Here is a 22,362-nt window from a genome sequence, read left to right on the forward strand (position 1 = left end):
CAGAATGGCCCCTGACTGTGTTATTGTATTGTTGGATCATTATAAATAACCCTTATTAACCAAACGTTAACCACTTGTATATTATAATCAACTGTTCTATTTATTGTCTGGCAGTTTAAGCTTTACCAATGCATCATTCTTTATATGATCATATATTTTGTGTGCAAAACCCAAATCTGTGAAGTAACTTGTAACTGTAGTGGTAAGATAAATGTAGCATAGTATGAAGTCCAATATTTTCCTCTGAAATGTGGTGAAGGTATAATGTATGACAAAAATGGAAATGCTCAAGCAAAGTACCACAAAACTGAACTGAAGTACAGTACTTGAGTAAATGTATTTTAACATTGGGGAAGGCTGTTGACATCCAACATTTTAGAGTTTCTTTAATCTTCTTTTCTATTAAAACACTGTTTTACATTGATGGTGAAATACTCATCTTAACACTGCAGTACTGTAAAACCTATCTATGTTCTTACATTGTGTCTCTCATTAAAACTGGCAATATTAACTGGCAGTCCCCTGAGCACAGAACATGTCAAGATCCTGTATCAAAATATAATGGAATATGAAAAATGTTGTTTCCGTTACTGAGTGTTACTGATTGTGCACTCTGGTGAATAAAAGTGCTTACATTTTCATCTTTGTGCTATCATCTCCCGTGCCACTCTTTGGGCCACGTGGAGACTCATCCTGCTGAACTTGTTAGAGGACACCTGCGAGACAGTGTTCTGGTTCTGACTGATAAAATGATAGATTATGTGATAAGTACAACTCGTGTCCTTTGTGACTCAGGCTTCCCCAACAGCTTTTACTCATGCGCTGTTCCCTGGGCAACTTCACAGGATTTCCCCTCCTGCATGTGCTGTTGTCTTGCAGAAATACAAAACAGAAAAACAGAGACCACACACACACACACACACACACACACACACACACACACACACACACACATGCGTACACACAGTTGACACCTGTGTCTCTCCAATGGTTCTGAAGAAGCTCAACACGCAACTCTCAGCATGTTCTGGTTGGGAATAAATTCACCTGCTGGGTAATCCAGTCAGCCTGAGCATTAGTCGGCTGCTCATGACGCACGGCCCTGTGCAATTAAGTCACAGGTCGACTCAGTAGAGCTGGACTTTTTCCTCTGACTGCTGGAGGATCACCTGCTCCTCTCTGGTGTCCAATGACCTCTGCTTTTTCTATTGATACAGAGAACACCCTCAGCATAAAGTAGACATCTATAACCACTGGTGCACAGGATTATGATATCATATATTGATATTAAGTGGTTTGGCTGAGAGTCAGAAGAGAAAACTTATATTAGAAAAAATAGAAAAGTTGTTGAGCAGGGAAAAGAAACATTATGATGCATTCTTACAGGTGAATCTCACACATTGTGGGTGATATGCACCGCCCTCTGTGTAACATTCAAATGTCTTTTCTCAATAAGATCACAATCCTCAGCCAGAGAGCTTAGCTCACCTCAAAACTTTTGGCCACACTCCTCAGCAGGTTCAGAGCAGCACAAGGTTAGCCCTGCCTGATTAGGTAACAGATAATCAGCAAGAAGAGGTTGTTGGTCCTGTATGGTGCAGCTCTGTGGCCTCTCCATCCAGCACCAGCTACTTAGCATCGTCCCTAAAGCCGCTGTTACCTAATGACAGAGCCCGTGTAGAGCCATGGGCCGGCTGATTTAGAAGGTGGCTCTCCAGTTCAAAGCCTCTTGGCATTTGAGCTGTGGCAGACCAGGCCTCACTGGTGTGTTTGTGTGTGTGTGTGTGTGTGTGTGTATGGGTGTGTGTGTGTGTGTGTGTATGGGTGCGGAGTTGGCGATGGCTCTTCAGTGGACAGCCAGTCAGATCAATGTTATGCAAACCTATTAGTCAGAGGTTGCAGTGCTAGCTCCACACAGCCTACTCAGGGACTCTCCCTCAGGGTCAAACTCACTGATGAGCTCTCACTTCTATCAAGAGTGAATAACAACATTGTCTGCTGGGTAAAGGCCAATGACAGAGAACCACAGCTTTACATTGTCCAACAACATGACACTGAATTACTCATCCTGACACTGCATTGGAACAGGTGCCATTGCATTTTGTCAGCATTGGAAGCATCAGTGTTTCCTGTTGTTACCCTCAGTTTCAACATAGCATGCATGCTCAACAAATTTTTATCCAAATTTTTTCTAATTTCAGTGCATGCATGCATCATTGCTGTTGTATTTAGACTTTCTGCTCATCATGCAGACATTTCTCCATTTCACAATCCTCAGTTTAATGCAGTGTCCACACTTAGGCCTATAATATTATTTACCATCAAATGCAACTTTGCCAAGACACAGCTTCAATTTAAACCCCATTTATAGCTATTTTAACACTCTGAGCCATTAATTTGGCCATTCGCAATATTGCAAAAACAAGTGCAACATGAAATTTTATCTCACAAAATAAAACATATCTTTTATATTTGCTTTTTGAATGTGATAAATCAAAGGACATTCTATCCGTCAGTGTGGCCAGGATTTTGCTGACTCAACAATATGGAGGGCTTTTAAGTGTACTTTATAAGGCCATTAAGAAAATGCTCCCTGAATAAGCCCTGTGGCTTTGACTTCCACTAATCATCTTAGGCAAAGCATGGCTCCCAATGTGCCTGCATGAGAACACCTGTACTGGGCCACAGCAAATACATGGTGGTTATCATCATCATAATCTTTCTCATCATCTTCATACAATACTCAGAAGTGAGTAAACTTATTTACATTGTCACCCCAGTAGAACAAATCAACTGGACACAATGCAAAGGAGCGCAAAGCAAGTTGTGATTTTTTCAAAGTAAAGGATTTAAAATTAAGTCTTCATCAGTTCATCTGTTCATCATTTGAATCCCTTCAAAATGGCGAGGCCTTCTAATACACCTCATTAGGGAAAAAAACAGCAAGACAGATGAAACACATAATATATATAAAACATATGGTTAGAAAATGCATTTGCATGAAAATACATTTGCATTAAATTGCATTACTTAAGACATGAATGCAGGCAGGTATAAGCTAAGGACACATGCACCGCAGGGCTGCACGAACAGCTAATTAATATGTTTTTACTCTGCTTTTGAAACGTTTGAAATGCTGCTTTAAGGGCTTTTATTTGTTTTGCTTTGTTGTTCTTATCAGCACCACATGTTACAACCTCTACCTGATATATTCTTATTATCAAAAATAGGCTACAGAAATAAAATCCATGTTCTGATGAAGACTGTGAGATAATCTTAGCTCAAAGTGGACTTGATGCTCCAAGTCGAGCTAATATTGTCAAATATAAAATACTATGCAGATAACACTTTACACACAGTATAACAACAGAAGGATAACGACAGAGCAAAGGAAAGGAAGAAATTAGATGTACACCATTACAGCTATTAGCACATAGAAAATACGTACAGAAAAGTATACAGTGAATAGAGCAAAAAATTATACAATAACTGAAATAAGGAAAGCTATATACAATGTTCTTTATTTATTATTATGAGTAGTGGTATTATCATTATTATTAGTAGTGGTATTATTAGTAGCAGTAGCTGTTGCAGCACTAGTAGTAGAATTATTTCTGGTATTTCTATTGCAAATTAAAAACAGGCTATACTGCAAAAAAAAAAAGAAAAAAGAAAGGGAAAGTCTTCTGTAGGTTTCAGTTTGAATTGTCAGTTTTTACATGAATAGATTTCCCATACATTATTTTTCTTCTCTCTTTCTTTAACAGTGTTCTGAATATATTGTACATAAATATCAGTATTCATACAGTGTTTTGGTAATATCTGAATATTATCAGGCCAATAAAGCTTTTATAGTATAGAATAAAGTATTTCAGACTCAGTACACTTACTACACTGCCACTATTCACTACCACATACCTCCTAGTACTCATTTTCATGTTAAGTCCATGGTTCTGTGACTTTATTTGTCAGAAAACTAACTTCTGTGTTCATTTTTACACACTAATCGCCATTCAGGCACCGATTCTTGTTGCCAGGACAACACGGCATCCCATTGGTCGCCGCCCTATCACGTGACGAGCAGCCTTGACGTCACGGTGAGAGGCTGCAGGGCTAAGCAGAGTGTGTGCAGCTGCTCGGGAAAAAGCCTGCTGGAGTTTGAACTGAGAGCAGCCGGCAAACTCCTGCTCTTGTGAGGCTCCTGCAACCTGTTGCCCCGTCTCTGAAACTTTTTACCGTTCGCCCGGGTGACGCGAGGTAATGGACTATTAAAGAGACTTTTAACAGGCCTTCCACAGCAACTTAAAAGCGAGGTAAGTTGTCGCTAATGTGCCTGTTCCCTCCTTTTGCAGTTTGTCCGCTTCCTGTTACTTTTTTTTCTTGCATGTCGCTCAGGTGAGTTGAGTTTACAGGTTGAAGCTGTTTGAACAATTGCCGCCACTCGTATCGGCCTGGGTTAAATACCAGAAACAACTGTATTTACACATTTTCCTCCACAACTTTGCAGTGTAGCAACATTACAAGATGCTAGCAGCGGATAAAGCTTTACCCACATTTCTAATCGGATGAAGCTGCTTCTTCTTGTCCCGAATGAACCCTCAGAGGAGCCGGAGAGGAGCTTGTTGTCTTCACTCTCTCCATATTTAATTGTAGCATGAGTGGGAACAGGAAGTGAAAAAGGAATCCTGAGGCAGGGTATCTCATTTCAGCAAATACACATCAGTCAGTAAGTGGATTCAAGCAGGAGAGAGGAGGTGGACTGGTGGGGTTTTATCCTGACAAATCAGTGGAAATGTTTGTTTTTCTGTAAATGAATGTCTTTTGTATGTTCGGTCACATTGTCTAGATTGTGCACAGTAACAGTACACAGTTGTGTTTTCATTATAATGAGCTTTAGTGCGTTTACATGTTCATGGATAGTTCTTAAACATTTAGAAACAAAGGACTTGGGAGTAAAGTGACAGTAGGAGTGAGAACATCGGATCGTTTCTTGTTTGTATAGCTGCAACTACTTTATATTTTCATTATCAGCTGTCAGTTTCCTTTTCTTTTTTTCTTTTTTTTTTCTACAGTGACTTCTTTGTAAAATACTCCAATTGCTTGTGCAACAACAAGTTACATGAGTTAAAGGATGTATTTGATGAAACATTTGACATTTCAAACATGTTTTTACCTAGAGCAACAAATAATAATTAACTTTGTTATTTGCAGTCACTCTGACATTATCTCGTCTATATTAATTGATAGTTTAAGTCTATTAAATGTTATTTAAAAAATTCCCACAGCCCAAGATGAGGTATTCAGAATTGCTTGACTCCAAAGATATTCAGTTTACTTACAATATTTAACAAGTAGTTCTGAAATGATTAGTCAATTCATCAGCTAGTCCATGAACAAAAAAAAGAACTATTTCAGTAGTTGACAGATAGTTCTTTAGTCATTGACAATGCAAAAGTACTCACTTTTTCAGCCTCTCAAATAGAATATAGATGTATATTGTGGCATATACAGTAGACTAAATTATCAACTAGATGAATCAGTGAGGAAAATTGTTGTTTTGCAACCCTACATTAAATTGCTTTATCAGTGGACCGTGTTGGTTTCGGATTTCCACCAGACAAGCAGCTAAAGTAGGACTGAGGATTAAACAGACCGAAGACATGATTGCTGCTTCTTAAAGTGGCTTGTAGAATTAAGAGACCTCAATTGTCCCTGTGCAAATTTACTTTTTCGGCTGGTGGCTTGTGGTAATTGAATGTCGTTGGTGTGGTTTGATGTGGGATGTAAACAGGAACCTGTCATGGTGGAATTTCTTCTGGTGGTCGCAGTGAAGTGTTGAAGTGGTGATGAGAGAGGGTGATGGTGTGAAAAAACATGAGTGGACACAGAAGAAGAGAAATAAATGTTGGAGAAGCTGGGCCCAGATGAAAAATTTAGATCTAGGAAAGGAGAGGAAAGAGGTTCACTGACACAGAGGAAACCGAAAACTACTAATGACACACAGACTCTGAAATAACATCGTGTTTTGCTGCCTTTGAATCTCTGTGGCTTCCAAATGTTTGATAGGTTTTTTAGGAAATTGCCGTCCAGCTCCTCCTCTCACATCAGGCAGCCTGAACAACATGGCAAGAAAAATCAAAAGACCTGTGGAGGTGCTGACACAAGGGTGGAGTCAAGATAATAGCCCCCTTGGTGTCAAAACCATCCCACCAAACATTTCAAGATGCTGAATGCTTACAAATGTTCGCTAAATTTGAACAGATGATCTATTTCTGTTGGTGTGGGTGTCTTGTGGGTTTGTTCTGGGCCAGTCTGACCACACTGGCAGCATCCTCTGTAGTTAGGCTTGTCTGGGCAGCAGTCGGTGCTCTTTTGAATAGAATTAGACCCTTTCAAGAGGAAGCAGACGGGAAAAGTGATTGGGAGAAAGCAAGAGTGAGTGGAAGATTCAACTAAAGGAGGAAAGAGCAAGAGGGAGCTTCAAAGACAGAAGAAAAAACTGATACCAGTCTCTTGCACATAATATTTTTGATAGAAAGCAGCATTTCTTGCATGCTGTGCAGCAGATATGTATCACTGACAGAGACGGGTGGGAGTTGTTTAGTCATCAGACAGATTGACATTTCCATCTCTGCAGGCTTTGTCTTTATAACAGGCTGTTTTAGTAAGAGGCACATTTAGATGGTCAGTGCAAAGCAAACAGCACTCTCCTCATGCAATCAGTGACAATTTGCTGCGAGTGTTTGTCCAATCCTGACTCCGTTTTGCAGCTCTGCCTGCCTTCTTGCAGTTGTTGTCAGTGACACTTTTTTTTATCTTGTTCTCATTCGTTCCCTCATAATGGCCTCTCTGTCATGATTGTGGTTTTCTGCAGCGCCTTGACGCACAAAGCTCTCCGGCTGACAATGGGAGCTCATGTGTGCTGCATTATGATGAAGTTGCTGCCTCAGCTCTCTCAAAGACAGGATGGATGGGATAACATTTAGAGAAAGGAAGAAATGGTCTAAGAAATACTCAGGCAAAGAAATCATTTTCAAAATGTGTTTTAAGCCCACCATTCATGTAAATCACATTTGTAGACTGCTTGAAAATGAACAAAAAAACCAATATCTGAGTTGAATTGTCAGTTGAGTTGGAGCATTTACAAATATTCAGGTTTTATTGATGACTACCGAAATGACGGATATACACAGTAATAAAGGTACTATTGGAATAAAAACAAATATTAGGATGTGTAAGAGGAAGTTGTGGCTATTTTTAGAACCGTTGCTATGAAAGTTTGTTTTAAGACTGGCATGGCTTTCGGCCTCAGTTTGATCTGAAACTGTCTTCAGTCTACAGAGGAAATGGTAAAAGTGGATTAGGGCTGCAACCAATGATTATTTTAATAACAGTTTAACCTGCTGATTATTTTCTGAACTAATTGTTTAGTCTATGAAATGTAAAATACTATAAGTGTTCAAGGTGAGATGTTCAAATAATCCAAACCCTAAAGATAATCAGTTTATTATCAAATATGACAAAGAAAAGCAGTAAATTCTCTAATTTGAGAGGCTTGAACCAGAGACAGTTTGACATTTTTGCCTTGGAAAATGACTGAAATGATCAACTGATTGTCAAAATAGTTGATAATCAATGATTTTTTGCAGATGAACTCGACTAGTGGACTAAATGTTACAGCTCTAAACTGGATGATGTTTATGTCCTGAGACTGTCGGCATCAAACACAGTCTTTGTGCTTCTGTGTTATTTAACAAGCAGAGAATTATCAGTGTCTGTGATGTGACCCTCGTCGGTTGAACTAGAAAAGGTGTTAAAAATAAAACTTGGTTCATTGCTGCTTAACTCATAACATTTCTCATTTATTATGTTGTAATTAGATGTAATTTTAGTTTGATTTACAAATCAGCAATGTTACTTCCACTTTTAGGTGTTTCACAATCTCCTTTTTACTTTTATCTCACTTTAGGAAACTTATTCTCCAAGAGATTTTGCTTACTTACTTACTTAGTTGTAAATTGCCCTTAAACCTTCTTTTAGTGACTGCCCAGTAATGGTGTTTGCCTGACAGCAACAGAACAAAACTTGCTGCTGAAGATGTTAGTTTCCTCAGCCTCTCGTACTGGTTGGACCAACAGTGGACCGGTCCTGACCTTACACAAAATGACACAGTTGAGATAGAGTTGCAGCGAGATATTCAAGGAGCTGCTTAAGCACGCTACACTGAACAGTGCTGGTCGCGATACATGTAATGTGAGCACGGGTGCTCCCAAAGCTATGCCGTGCTGCAACAGCGTTCAATGGTGGCGATCACATGTCTGCCAATCAGACATGTGATTGCAAATGGGCTGTAGCCAGAAGACGACTACAGGAGGGAACAGAAGTATGTGGGGTGACGAGATGATGAGGAGAGCTGCAGGTCATCAGTTTTAGAATTCGTAAACTATCAGCCAAAACAGCACAGGTGAGAAACCGACGAGTGTCACTTTGCAGTTCATACAGGTCAGATTTAATGCAAGTCGTTTCTGTTTCTCTTTTTGGCAACTGTTGCGTGTTTTAACATATGGTTTGTAGCACACATTGTACGAGCTTTCTGTGCTCAGTTGCCAAAGACACTAAAGAGTAGTTTCAGTTGGTTGAAGATGTAACTGCTCTGACGTGACTTTGATGTGCTGATGTTCAACATGACTAGATGCTGTTTTCAGTTGCTCACATGCAGCAGTAGATGAACTCTAAGTGTGAGGTAAAAAGAGCGGTCGTGAGCCGAGAGTCTTCAATAATCTGTGGGATCTCACGTTTGTAGAGAGCTTAGCACCCCGTCTTTTCTTCTACTGGCACTGTACTTTTATACACTTGAATGACACTGATATTGATCTTTTGAATAAAAGGTTAAAGATTATCTTTGTAGGGTTTCAAGGCTGCGCTGCTTTGGTTTGATGATTCATCTTCATGCACCAAATGTCAGTCCACTTCGTCATCTACAACAGAATAAAGTGACAGTGAGTACAGAATTAGTAAAAGACAGGAAATGATTTTGCGGGCCTCCCAGCTGCTTGAAACTGGTCCAGTGTTTCCGTCTCTTTTTGCTATGAGCTGCTCTGTCCCTCTGACATTCACAAGATGTGGTCAGAAAGTGCGTCACAAAACCTAAAATAGGTCTATTCAAAATATACCACTCATTACTCAGTGTTGTTTATAGCTGAAATTCATAACTTTCAGCACATTCTTGACAAGAGGTTCTTGAAAAGATGTCTGAATTACAGAAAAAACTTGTCAAGAGTCATGCCTTTTACGTCATCTTACGCACTTGTTTTGTGTCAGCGGCTCTCTTGCTGAATGAAGATGTCCTCAACCTGCCAAGTAACATCTGTGAAGATTTATTTGGTAAAGTCAGAAAATTAACACTCCCAAGAAGCATGGAATGACATGGGTTTTGCAATATTGTTTACACACAAATATATTTCTGTCACGTTTTGTGTGGTGACTGTGATTTTAACAAACTTTATTGGCATTGACAGATTGAATAGAGTGAGAGAGAGTGGAAATAGAACTATGTTCAACTATGATAAACATGTCAATGACAAAAAATTCTGGTTTAATGACGATCTCAGATTATGTATTAGAGAATGTAGAAGTGGCATTCATCTTACAGACCCTAGAACAGCATGTAAAACAGTTTGAATCAAACATATATTAACAGATGTTGAAAGCTGTTGGACTGTGGTAATGAAACACAACTCTGACTTCTTGCAAACACGGATGAAGCGACGCAATAAATGACTCGCTTAGATAGTCGAGAAGAAAGAGAGATGTTGTGAGAGGTTGTGATGTTGTAATCCTCAGCATCATGTGTCTGCGTGTGGTGAAGCCTGAAATCAAAATCACATTCAAATTTGAGCTGCAGCCTCTTCGTTTGTTGAGAATTGTCCTGTCAAATCCAAGCTGGGTAAAGTTGTCGTTTTTAATGTCTTACCGCAGCTGAAGTGAAACATGATTATTTCATTTTGTCCTGCAGGTGAATATCAGATTGCAGATCCTGCAGGCCTCATAAGTGTTTGCCTGTTATGTTGAGAATAACTGCCCTCAGCTCTGCAACCTGGTCACAGATGGATCATATTGCATTATGAATGTATCATTCATAAGCTCACGGTATGTGATTGAGGCTCTTTTCAGCCTTTGTGGCTCTCTGTCGGCCTCCAGTCAGCCCCCTCTCCCTGGTCTTGGATTATCCGTGGGGCTCCTGGGTTAAGATTTACCTGCAGGATATAAATGGAGACTTCTGCCTGTTATGTAAGTGGGCAACAAGATGTTCTGGGATGGAAGTCGTGTGGAGGGCCTTTAATTCAAGTAGTTCAAGAATGGGTCAACTGTGACACTGAAGAGTCCACAAATAATGTGGGATTTTGTCTTCTTCACTTGTTTCATCTCAATAGTAGTAAACTAGTAAATATATATTTTAATATCACACTCAAACAACTGATTTTCAGTGAAACCAGTGAATCTTTTAACCATTTTGCTCACTTATTCATAAAATTTCCAAGTAATTTTGTGCCAGTCAACTAATAGTCTCAACTTTATTTCACTTCATTATTTTCCAACTGATATATTTTAGTGAGTAGTTGAAGGCTTACGTATATTGAGTAGAATATTCACCCAAGCTATGATGTTGAAAATGTTGTTATTGAGTATCGTATTGGCACTGATGTGAACACTTCCAAACATTACCCAGCTTGCTTTTCTGCATTTGTCTTAATGGGTGGCATTTGTGTTTAATTGTCATAAAAATAAGATGTTTTTTTTTTTTCATATGTTGCTGTCAGTAGTTTTTGGATAAGAAGATATTTGCCCCTGTGAGCTTCTCTCTGTTTGATCCTTCAGTTGGTGCCACTGAACATCATGATTTTGTGTTTAGCTGTTTACCAATGTGTTGCAGCAGCAATTGTTGTCGTTTGTCTGGGGATTTTAGGAGTTAAATCTGTCTAGCAGGTTGATCCCGTCCTCCTCTAAAGGCCTCAAACACTGAACACTACAAGTGCATGATGATTATGCGTGTCCTGTCTGTGTCATTAGAAACTGAAAGTGACAGTCTGTTCTTTGCTGGTTAAAACCTGACCAGGCTGAGGTCACCGTCTCTATCTCAGGCCCGCTCTCCTCTCAGACACGCTCAGGAGTCTAAACCAGCGTTCACTCACTTGTCATGACCTTATGAGATGGTTGAAGTAGAAACCTGTCTCAACCACGTGACCTGTCCATTTGTCAAAGCCTTGGTTATGTAATGGGGCAGTCACAGGTCTGCCAGCAGCAGCAGGTAAGAGTCTTAGTGGTTAATTGTAGGCAGTGATCTCAGGAGAGCCAGAAATAGCAGAGTTCTTAAGATGACTGGTTGAGGGGATGTTCAGTGGAGGTCTGAGCTCTCATCCCATCACTTCTTCTTTTAAAATACACACAGACCTTCAGCCAGGAGGGAGAGGAATTGGGTCTAGAGTTAGGCATTAGAAAACAAATTAAATCAAGTTAATTTTTCAGACACTTTTGTCCAAAACTGTACACGTGGAGCACAGGAGGAGCTGGGGATTGAACCAGCATCCTTACAATCAATAAACAACCTGCTTCTAAAGTGAGCTTTAGTCTTCAGTTAAAACATATAGAGGCAGAACAAACAGGTAACACTTTAAAGGGATAGCTCAGGGTATTTAACATGGGGTTGTGTGAAGTAGTCAGTGCATTACCTGCTGTAGTTTTGGATCGGTGTGTTCCCAGTTTAGAGAAGTAGATACGAGTACTGGCAGAAGCCGAGCGATGTACTGTTCTGGATGAACAGTACATCGCAGAAAACATGTTTTAGCCACTTAAAAAAGCCACTTTAATATAACCACCTGTATTCAGCATTCATCAGCAGTTTATACATAAACATCTAATAAATGCTTTATAACACTATAATGTGGTTTTTAAGCAGGTATAAATGTTATTGATGTTTTTCAACAACTATAGCTTTTGCTGTGTGCACATGATAATGAAGATCTGATGTATACATATAAGATTTATATTAAACAGTTGTAATGATAAAGAAATGTCTTCATAGGAGAAGTTATAATTATATCTGCTTAAAACAGCCTTATAGTGTGTTTAAACCATCTATCTGTGTACACCCTGCTTATAAATGTTAAACGAGGGGACTTAAAGTGAAGTATTGTCCATTTATCAACACAAATGCCAAACATTATCTAATTCCAGCTGCTATTCCAGCTGTGACTGTGATTTGCTGCTTTTCTGTTTAAACAATTGGACAGGAAAGAGGAAGCAATTTTAAGATGTCACCTTGTCCTTTTGAAAATTGTGATGGTGATTTTTTTTTTTCTATTTTCTGACATTTTATAGACAAAACAATTGGGGGAAAAAACCATCATCAGATCGATTATAAAATAATATTTACCCCCAGCTCTTGTTAAAAAGTGTTTCAAATGTCAAATGTCTGACTCAATTCATCCTGTAGCTCATGTGGTGTTGTTGATGTAAAGCTATCGAGACCAACTCTAATTAATTGCTCCCCTTCTTTTAGAGTAATGGAGGGAGAGAAACATTTCAGTCGGCTCTGTTCCTCCACATTAATGTGTAAACTGTTTGGATAGAAGGAGTCTGTGATTAGGACCGCAGCTAAAAGCAAACAATTTAACAAGCCAACAATCTTTGCAGAAAGTGTTTTTAAATGCTGTTGGGGCTCAAAGGCGCTATGTAAATTAATATGTTTTCTTGCCCACAAGTTGCCAAAAAACAAGAGCAAGTATGGTCAGTCGTCATGACAACGTGGCCTCAGTAATCATAGAAACACTCCACAATCCATTAAGCACTTAAAGTGCAGATTGCAGAGTATGTGATGGACTGGTCACCGCAACAGACAAAGAGTGAGTTTATGAATGAAATGAATGGAGGTAGCCAGGATGACGTTGACTGGCTGGTTAGGTGTGTGTGTGTGTGTGTGTGTGTGTGTGTGTGTGTGTGTGTAATAATGCACACACAGTGGGTGGAAAAATGAATTGTTGTTTGATATACTATCTCTTACACCGTCCTGATGAGAGCAAGATAGCTGAAAACGTGTGGTAGATAAAGCGTGGCATACTGCAGAAAAGTTGTTAGAATAAACTCTAATTCTACAGTGAATTTCAAAGGTTAAAGGTGCTTCAGAATCTCACAGAAAATACAAGAGTTTGAGTTTGGACCGTGGAGCTAAAAAAAAGCTTTGGTTCTTGGACGTGAGGGGTCTCTGTAAGATCTGAAACATAACGCAGGGCCAGACCATGTATCGATAATATGCAAATGAACCAAAACTGAAGAGGAAAATAAATGACAAATTATATGATGAGTCTCTCTCAAGTACATGACCTTTGTTTCGTGTATTTATGTTCTTGTAGAAGTTAAATACGGGAGAAAACAAATTTAACTTTCCATGTCTATTCTTAAAAAATTGTTTCAAACAATTTTGCCTGTGTGCTGCTACATAACAGGATCTACTGTGCTCATATAGCAAATCTAATTGAACAAGTATTGGATTCAGCTGACAAGTTGCCAGCTTTTTATTTTAGGATCAGTAATACTTGAATTAAGTGTAAGAACTAATAATTTAATTAACTAACCTTGAAGTTTTAATTTTTAAGTGATGCCATCCAATCTTTCCCAGGTAAAGACATATTTCCAAAGTTGTTCAGACCCTGTGCACATACACAGGTGGTAAAGACATTTTGACATGAAAAAAACTCAGGTGTTATTAATAACATTGCTAACGACCGCCTCAACAGAGCCACACAATTAGTATTATTTGTTACAGCTGAGCTTTGTCGGCTCAGTCAAAAGGTCTGCTGTGAAAAAAGGCCCAAAGGTGCAAATGTGATGAGTCTCATGTTTCAGTGGTACATGAACAGTGTCCCTGCATTAAATTCATATGTAAAGCTGTAATAGCTTCATGATCAGATCCTTTCAGATTTCAGCTTTTTAAACAGGTATCTACCAAAATCAGGTCCAGACCGTTTGCCTCTGTCTACTTTAAAGCCAGACTCACATCTAGTCCGTTCACACTGGATGCCCGCTGTGTAGCTCCTGATGTGTTTTGTTCTAGGAGCGACGAGTGTGTAAAACAGGTGTTAAGCTCCTCTCCACGCCGCTCCTCGCATTCACACTGGCATTAAAGTGAACTATATGTAACGGCAGGGAACTCATTAGAGGCGGCTGCCACATTGCTAGAGCTCATTGTTTACTCTGAGTTAATTAAAGGATTATAGCTGGCCGTTTATGGAACAAGTGCGTGTGTGAGCGGAATACAGGCCGTCGAGGATGGAGTCCAGGCAGATAGCAGTTCACAAAACTAATGAAAATGCAGGCAATTTAATTAAAACCGGACCCACTTCCTTACAAATATTTGTGCACAGTTTCACTTAAAATGCCAAAGTTGCCAGATAAATTGGTGTGTAATAGTCTTGTTTCTATTACCCTCTGCTTGTACATTGCTTGCATGGTTTTTGACTTTTTTGTTAAAGTGTTTCCTGTTATGTTTGCCACTATAGCAGCACTTTTCATTAATGCTAAATTCATTTTTATTGGCAAGGAGAGCATATTTCCACTGACGCACCCAGTTTCCAGGGAAGTAAACATGATGGCTCTTTTCTCAGTTGGCCTTGGATCAGTCGATGGATCATTTGCATGTAGTGTTGTTATTTAAAAAGAAAAGTAAATATGTACCTCAGCTCAGACTAAGTTTAGCCAATAGTTCTCGTCAGGCAGTAACATATTTGTTGTCCTGTTTGTTTCATTACATTTTATGAACTACGCTTTTTTTACATTTTAGCTTTGGAGTCTTTAAACAAAGTAAGAGAAACTGCAAACGTTGACTGGAAACACAGAGGTGACAGATCATTACGTCCCTTCCTGGAACAAGCTACCTGTACTGTAATTTGCTTTAGCCTGACCTGACATTGCTGATTTTATCTGTCATTATCCTCGGCTAAGCTTAGAACAGCTTCCCTCTTGTCTTTAGCCTGGACAGCTCAGCAGCAACTAGCGGTCTGACAGGGGAAAAGTGCAAAGTACATTAGCTGCAGGGTTAGATGATGAAGTGCATCCTCTGTTGAGTGTTCAGACTCCGTGTTCGCTTTCGTTACAGAGGAATGTGATTCTTGTCAGACACAGCTTGGTGGCTTCATTTAAGTCAAATTGGACTCAGGATTTACTATGATACAGTCTCTCTGTTTCTGCAGATTTAGTTTTTAAATGCGTCATCAAAAGCCATAAGAGGTCAATAAACTATCTCAACTATTAATACAGAGGATGTGGATGTGTGTATCGAAGCATCAGAGTTCCTGCAGGAAATGGAAGGTGCATCTGCACAGATGCATGCACAGCTGAACTGGCATGCATTGGGGTTATCAACAGTGTGTGTGCGCCACTGTAAGTGTGGGTGTGGTTGTGCATCTGTGGTAGTTTTGCACCTTGACAGGATTTGGTGGTCTCATGCTGCATGTGCATGGGAGAACCAGCTTGGCTCTGCATCTGCACAAAACTACATTACTAACTTTTTTCTCCCTGCTTTTCCTTTATCTGGTGTACAGGCATTGCTTTCGTGATAACATTTATTTGCATTTGTCGTGAAACAGAAACAAACAAAATGAAAAAGATAAGACCAGGCGTGATTACAATAAAGACTGGAGCCTAAGTCCTTTTACTGTCCAGTAAATTGTCCAGAAAATAAAGGCAAAAGTGAACAACATGGCAGCAAAAAATATAAATTTAAAACTGGCAATTAACTTATCCACATGCTTTAAATACATAAAATAAAATTAAAAAAACTGAAACAAAGATTAAAAAAATAAAAAAAATTCTGCCAATTTCAGATGCTCAGGACATCTCAGGACTTGGTAACACTTCTACCAAAGTTTCGATGCCATCTCTATGTGAGAACAATATATAATTTTAGGACACTTCCATCCCATAATTCCCTACAGGGTTTCTCACAGGTCATTTTAAAGCAGAGGAGGTCAGCCAAGCAGATCCTGAATCTTTTTGTCTCATGTAAAAAGAAATAATACTCATTAGATATATTATATTTACTATGTGAAATAACACTCCTTTTATCGTATAAAGATTTGTTTTTTGTATTTTTTGCCGTTGGCTTACACAGTCTTGTGGGAAACCTTTCCCCAGTTTCTGTCAACAAAGTTGTATTGGTGGTGTTTCATGAGCAGAAAACAAAAGTTGTTTATATGAACAACAGAAGCTGGTACCTCTTCAACAGAGGTTAATCCAGCTATTTTATGTTTAATGTGTGTCTGTACCTTTTCTTTCCATTGTTACATCACCGTCCTTCCTCCCCATCTTTCCTCCCCAGTCTGTATCAAAAAGGCTCAAGGTCATTTTGGATGATTTCTAACAACCTCTTTCTGTCTCTCATTTTCTTCCTCAGCAGTCTAAAGCACCGCCGCCCTCACATCAGCCACAGCCTCAACAGAAGCAGCGACCATGGGCAAACAGAACAGCAAGCTCCGTCCCGACGTCATGCAGGACCTGGTGGACAACACGGATTTCACCGAGCATGAGATCACCGAGTGGTACAAGGGCTTCTTGCGGGACTGCCCCAGCGGTGCGCTCTCCATGGAGGAGTTCAAGAAGATCTACGCCAACTTCTTCCCTTATGGAGACGCCTCCAAGTTCGCCGAACATGTCTTCCGCACCTTTGACGCCAATGGAGACGGAACTATAGACTTCAGGGAGTTCATCATTGCCCTGAGTGTGACCTCACGTGGTCGACTGGACCAGAAGCTGAAGTGGGCATTCAGTATGTACGACCTGGATGGGAACGGATACATTAGCAAGGCAGAGATGCTGGAGATTGTAACGGTGGGTCTGATGTGGTGATCTTTGTTTTAGTTTTTAGTTTTCTTCCATCTTTTTTTCCCCTTTATCCTTTATTCTATTCTATTTATTCATCTATTCACACTGTCTGCCTCTTCAGCTTTGTATAGCCCTCAGTCTGTCAGTGGTTGTTGCATGCCATCATGGTAACATCATCCTGCCCAGTACTTAAACTACTCCTGTTTTGAAGCAACATTTTGCTCAGCCATCCACACCAGCTGCTACATCATATATCCATCTGCTTCTGTGTTGTGCACCATTTGACTGCCCACAGCAGGGAAACCAGCTGCTGTGTAATTTTAGAAACCAGCAGTTCCTCTCAGGTCCTGAAACGCACCTAAATAAGACTTGGCAGTGGTATATTTCTAGAAGGGAGCGGTCCTCTTCTGATCCTCAGACTTCTGTCAGAGCGACAGATACAAACACACCACCCAGCAGTTCCTCACACATGTTGTTATATCACACATCACGGTGCCAAAGAATGTGTAATCCCATTCTGCAAATCAGTGTTCTTTATTTAAAATATGTGTGTACAGTGAGACTGTGTGTTTATGTTTATGCTCTGATACATTCGCAAAATATCCATTGGTCCCTTATAGAGCAGCATCTAATGATTATTTTTTATTATAGATTACTTTTTAGATCAATTTATTAATTTTGAGGTCTACAAAAAATAGAAAATATAATAATTTTCATAAATACCCAGAATCCAACTGTAATCCCAGAATGTTTCACATTTTTGCTGATAAAATGCAATTTACTCAACTAATTGTTTCAGCTCCAGTATTATTTATTGTTGACTTAACATTTCTGTGACCTTTTTTTTATCATATGTGTGTATATATATATATATATATATTTAGAACTAGTCTCAAATAAGCAACGAAATAACAATAGCACCACCTTAAGATAAGCGTAACTGTATATGTCATTAATTTGCTCTTCCGTCACAAAAGCTAAGGGTTGCTCGATCATCTATCACTATATGTAATTAAATACTTTAGACTTTGTGGCTGCGGCTCAGTCTTGATTGATCATCTAATTTAAAAAAAAATCAATATAATAACTAACTTGCTGATAATGAACGTAATTAATACCTGCAGCCTTGATCACTCTTGTAGGTGGTGTTTGTGTCTGTGTGATGGATGCAGCTGTATCCAGCTGTTCTGGTGCACAGTCGCTGTATTGAAAGTGAAGATAAAGTGTGAAAACTGTCATTACGGGAAATTCTGCACCAGTTCTGTGGTGAGTGTTTGTCAGGAAGATCCTGGGAATGGAGGGAGAGGAGTGGAGGCAGTGAAGAATGATAGTACAGGAGTAACAGGGTAGAAAATGAAAAACAAGTTTGCCATTAGTGCAGCCCTTTCACTAACTGTGTTTTTTCCCCAGCCAGACAAGAGGTTGAAATATTGTTCCCAGCAGCAGCATCTATTCCTATCATATTTGATGTTTTCTTAAGATTGAAAGTAGATGTTTTTTTGCAATACATATGCATGTGTTTTGAGTTTTGTTTTGAATTATTGTTCAATTCTTTTAATTTGACCAAATACATTTTTCAGTGAACAAGATTTCAGATCCAGTGACATAGACCGGGAATATTATCAAATACTAACTGCTGCTGTTTTAAATGTTATGTCAGACAACCTAAACAGTGAGGCAAACACGGTTCTCTTTTCTTGATCCACTGTCCAATTTAAAAAAAAAAAATTAAAAAAAAATAAATAAATAAAAAAGTACCTCCTTTTAAAAATGAATACATCCTGTTTGTTTCTGTGAAGTCAAATCAGGCAGCAGAGCTAAACATAAATGAAAGTAATCCTTTATCTCGCTTCCTCCCAGAGGAGATAAGTTGATGGATAGATGGTACATATATTTCACTAAGATATTTTTTTTCCTGCACTGTGCAACAGCCCAGCTAAATCAGCAGTTATGCTTCTGCCCGGAATAACTGCTATAAATAATGAAAAATACACACAGTGACAAAACACTGATAGTAATCTTAGGGTCCTTTTGTTTCTGATTTCTCTGTCTCTGTTCCGTCTGTCTTCAGGCCATTTACAAGATGGTTTCCTCTGTGATGAAGATGCCTGAGGATGAGTCCACACCTGAGAAACGCACAGACAAGATCTTCAGGCAGATGGACACAAATCGAGATGGTGAGACTTCCTCACGGCCTTTAACTCTGCTGCAGTGATTCGTGTTGAAAAAGTAGTGTCTTTAAAGCCGGGAACCAAATGTAATTTAAAGAATGTGGACTTTGGAAACAAGAGCCATCAGATAATGCTCAGCTGCAGTGTTCAGTCACTAGAGTTGAATTAGCTGGAACACAGTGCCACCACAAGACTCACTGTAGGAGTCTGAAGATGCATATAAACTCAGACAGAACGTCGGTCAGCATCTGTGAATGAATGAATGAATCCAAAAAAAAATCATTGCTATAAATAACATTTAAAAGACTTGTTAAAACAACTTTGTTAGTAAAGTGTCGCATCACTTCCTGGAAGATATCTACCCTTTTTTTTTATTTAAACTGTTTTTGATCAGCTGCAGCAAATAAACAAGATAATTATCCAAACTCTAATCTCTGTCTCCCTCTCCCTCTTCCAGGTAAACTGTCTCTTGAGGAGTTTGTTGAGGGAGCGAAGAACGACCCCTCCATTGTCCGACTGCTTCAGTGTGATCCCAGCAGTGCTGGGCAGTAGAAACCTGGACTTTTCCCATTGCATTTTGATTAATTTAACACATTTTCAAAATCTCTCCCAGTTGACCCACCTGAGATTATTGACATTTGAGCTATAGAGGCACATGTGTGCGTGTGCCACGCGCACACACACACACACACACACACACACACACACACACACACACACACACGCACGCAGATGACATGCAACTCTACATACTACAAATACCAAAGCCTGATGCATATATAATCTTTCACACACTCACATGCACATACTTTACATGCGCCTCTATGTCTAGTCAAAAGCTACAGACAACATGGGTCTCATATATGGTACAATTATAACTCCAGGGACTGAAATCCCATCAAGGACTTGTTAAACACTGAATCATTGCTGTGCTATCTCTGTCTGAGAGGACAGCCAGCGAGGATAATCCAACAGATTCGTGAGGTACGTTGAGCCGAATCCAAGTTCGCTGTTTCTTTTTATTTCTTTTATTTGTTATTTTTGAAAGCATTATTCCTGATTTAAAGGAATCATGCTCATTTTGTTCTATCTAACTGATTTGGGTTGTTGTGTGACAACGGACAGATCTTTACAAAGTATTACAATCTAACTCCATGTTGACACTGGATGAAATGAAGTATGTGAGTCTGGGACTACAAGTGTTCACAGCTTACAGAATGGCTATGTAGACAGGAGATCTGGGAAATGTTGATTTTAATCATAGAAGAATTTTAGAAGGGATGAAAGACTTGTTTTTAATGTATATTTTGGAGGAATGTTACATCAAACCAAAACTGACTCAGATTTCTAAATGAAGGGGAATATTCTGACTACAGATTACGCCATCTGTTCTTTGAAAGTGACTTTTTATGCCAAGTTTTGTGTCCACAAACACACACAAATACACACACTTCACGCACATTTTCACACATTCACTTCACTGATGAATACATGAACTTGACATATACATTTGAAACCGAGCTGTGATTCTCTCTCTTCAACTATGGTTCAACAAATGTATAAGCAAAAACAAAAATGTTAGATGTTTTATGAATATATAGTATGTACTTATATATTCTTTTACTCTGTGATAACATTGTGGTGATTTGCTGCAGTGGAAGAGATTCACTTTAAACATTTTGACGTATAAATTATTGGAATGTGATGATTAACATTTTATTTTCTTTTACTTGACAAATATATGAAAGAAAGTTGTACAGTATATTCACTCATATTTATGCTAGAGATGTTAAAAAAAAGGAGAGGACCACAGATATTGCTATGCATCCAGCTTTGAACATTATCTGCTACATGTAGTTTATGTAGCTTCTTTTCCCCTTCTGACAAAGAAAATAGCTTCAGATTTCACAGTTTGATCCCAAACTCCCCAATGTGGACTTCATATATCCCAGGAAGCCTGCAAACATTGGCAGTCATGAAGTTTTTCATATACTGTGCGTTAACAGTTTGTAAAATCTCACATCATATACTTAAAGTGCAACGGTAATGTCTGAAAATATCATGTTTTTGTGCAAATGTGACATCCATGTTCTGAATGTGCACTTTTTTCCTCATCAGCACAACATTTCAAAAATAGCACAATTGTAACTGTAAGACCAATTTGGTGCCACTGTGATGATGGAGATGACAGATATTTTTAGGACTACGACACACAGTAACAGCAACTTAACTGGCAGAACAAAGCTCTGATGTTGGTAGTGAGTAATGGCCACATCCACCAAACTTCACTGTCCATTTCCAGGATTTACTGATTGCTCCTAACTATTTCCATCCTGTGTGATTTACACCTGTCTGTCCCTGCTGCTCTGAAAACAACATGAGATTCAGTGATTTTTCACGGGTGGATGAACAAGGACATTGGGGGTGAAAAAAGAGTTGTAGTAAATTCTGTGGACTTTTCAAGTAGGTGATCTGGTACTTCAGCCCCACATTTCACTTCAGTAGCATCTTGTGGTCAAGTGCCAAATATAGGTGAATGAATAAAAGAAAAAACACAGTATTGTATCCATTTATACTGTACAGTTGATACCTGTCGAACAAAAAAACTTTGTCACTGTATCATTTTGTAGATTTTGTATTGTTAACTTGCAATATGTGTTCTGTGTAGGATGTCCATTTTGTTATTCAAATAAAGGCAAAATGGGGAAATGGTTGATTGTCTGTCTTTTCTCTAGGTGTAATGTAACTTCTGATTGACATATTTATATAATTCTAACTCAGGACATTTCTAGCTTGTTGGTGAGTTAGCGCAACTTTGGTCTTTGAACTGAAATATGTTAAAGGGAGTTTTGCCATGAAATTTTGGACAAATATTCATGGTCCCCAGAAGATGAAATCTAATGTCTCTTGACCTTTCCTCTGGTGCCCCCATGACCTTCACATCACATTTGTGGAGTCATTTTTGAGGGAAATGGCAGCAACTAGTTGAATTTGCTTCACACATTCATGTTCTCCAAAACTTTCATTGCATCATTGTGGGATTTTCATTTTGTTCAAGATTTGGTTTCTGACCAAATATTTGCTGCAAAAATAAAGACATTTGCATCAGCTGCAGCTCTAGTTTAGTGTTAATTATGAAATGTTAGCGTGCAAACATGCTTATTAAGGCATTTTTGGTGAAATTTGAGAACAGAATCTTTGACATTTCTTTTACAATATAAAAACAAACCATAGAAATGTAGAATTTGACTTTATGTAAAAAGAACCACGGCAAAATAAATCTAAAACCAAACCACAACCAACTAGACGGCTAAAA

General features: G+C 38.9%; 1 protein-coding gene across 2 annotated transcripts; it reads left to right on the plus strand.

The window, feature by feature from the left end:
- The first annotated feature begins 4,144 nt into the window (after positions 1 to 4,144).
- LOC111223422 (neurocalcin-delta B) lies at positions 4,145 to 21,739 on the plus strand. Of its 2 annotated transcripts, XM_022747561.1 has the most exons (4): positions 4,145 to 4,313; positions 16,448 to 16,881; positions 18,947 to 19,052; positions 19,504 to 19,598. In XM_022747561.1, the coding sequence occupies exons 2-4, from the start codon at positions 16,504 to 16,506 to the stop codon at positions 19,596 to 19,598; spliced, it is 579 nt and encodes a 192-aa protein (XP_022603282.1). In that variant the 5' UTR covers positions 4,145 to 4,313; positions 16,448 to 16,503. The 2 variants fall into 2 exon arrangements, with proteins under 2 accessions (XP_022603282.1, XP_022603283.1); XM_022747562.1 differs by lacking the exon at positions 4,145 to 4,313 and having other exon boundaries at positions 16,504 to 16,881; positions 19,504 to 21,739.
- Positions 21,740 to 22,362: the final 623 nt, after the last annotated feature.

This window comes from Seriola dumerili, unplaced genomic scaffold, assembly GCF_002260705.1.
Source record: "Seriola dumerili isolate Sdu_G_001 unplaced genomic scaffold, Sdu_1.0 BDQW01000110.1, whole genome shotgun sequence".
Taxonomy (NCBI): Eukaryota; Metazoa; Chordata; class Actinopteri; order Carangiformes; family Carangidae; genus Seriola; species Seriola dumerili.

Excerpts from the sequence above, each read along its gene's own strand:
- LOC111223422 (XM_022747561.1), top strand. The coding sequence starts at position 16,504 with ATGGGCAAACAGAACAGCAAGCTCCGTCCCGACGTCATGCAGGACCTG. Across the intron at positions 16,882-18,946 it reads AGATGCTGGAGATTGTAACG|GCCATTTACAAGATGGTTTC; the intron begins GTGGGTCTGATG and ends GTCTGTCTTCAG. Across the intron at positions 19,053-19,503 it reads GATGGACACAAATCGAGATG|GTAAACTGTCTCTTGAGGAG; the intron begins GTGAGACTTCCT and ends TCCCTCTTCCAG.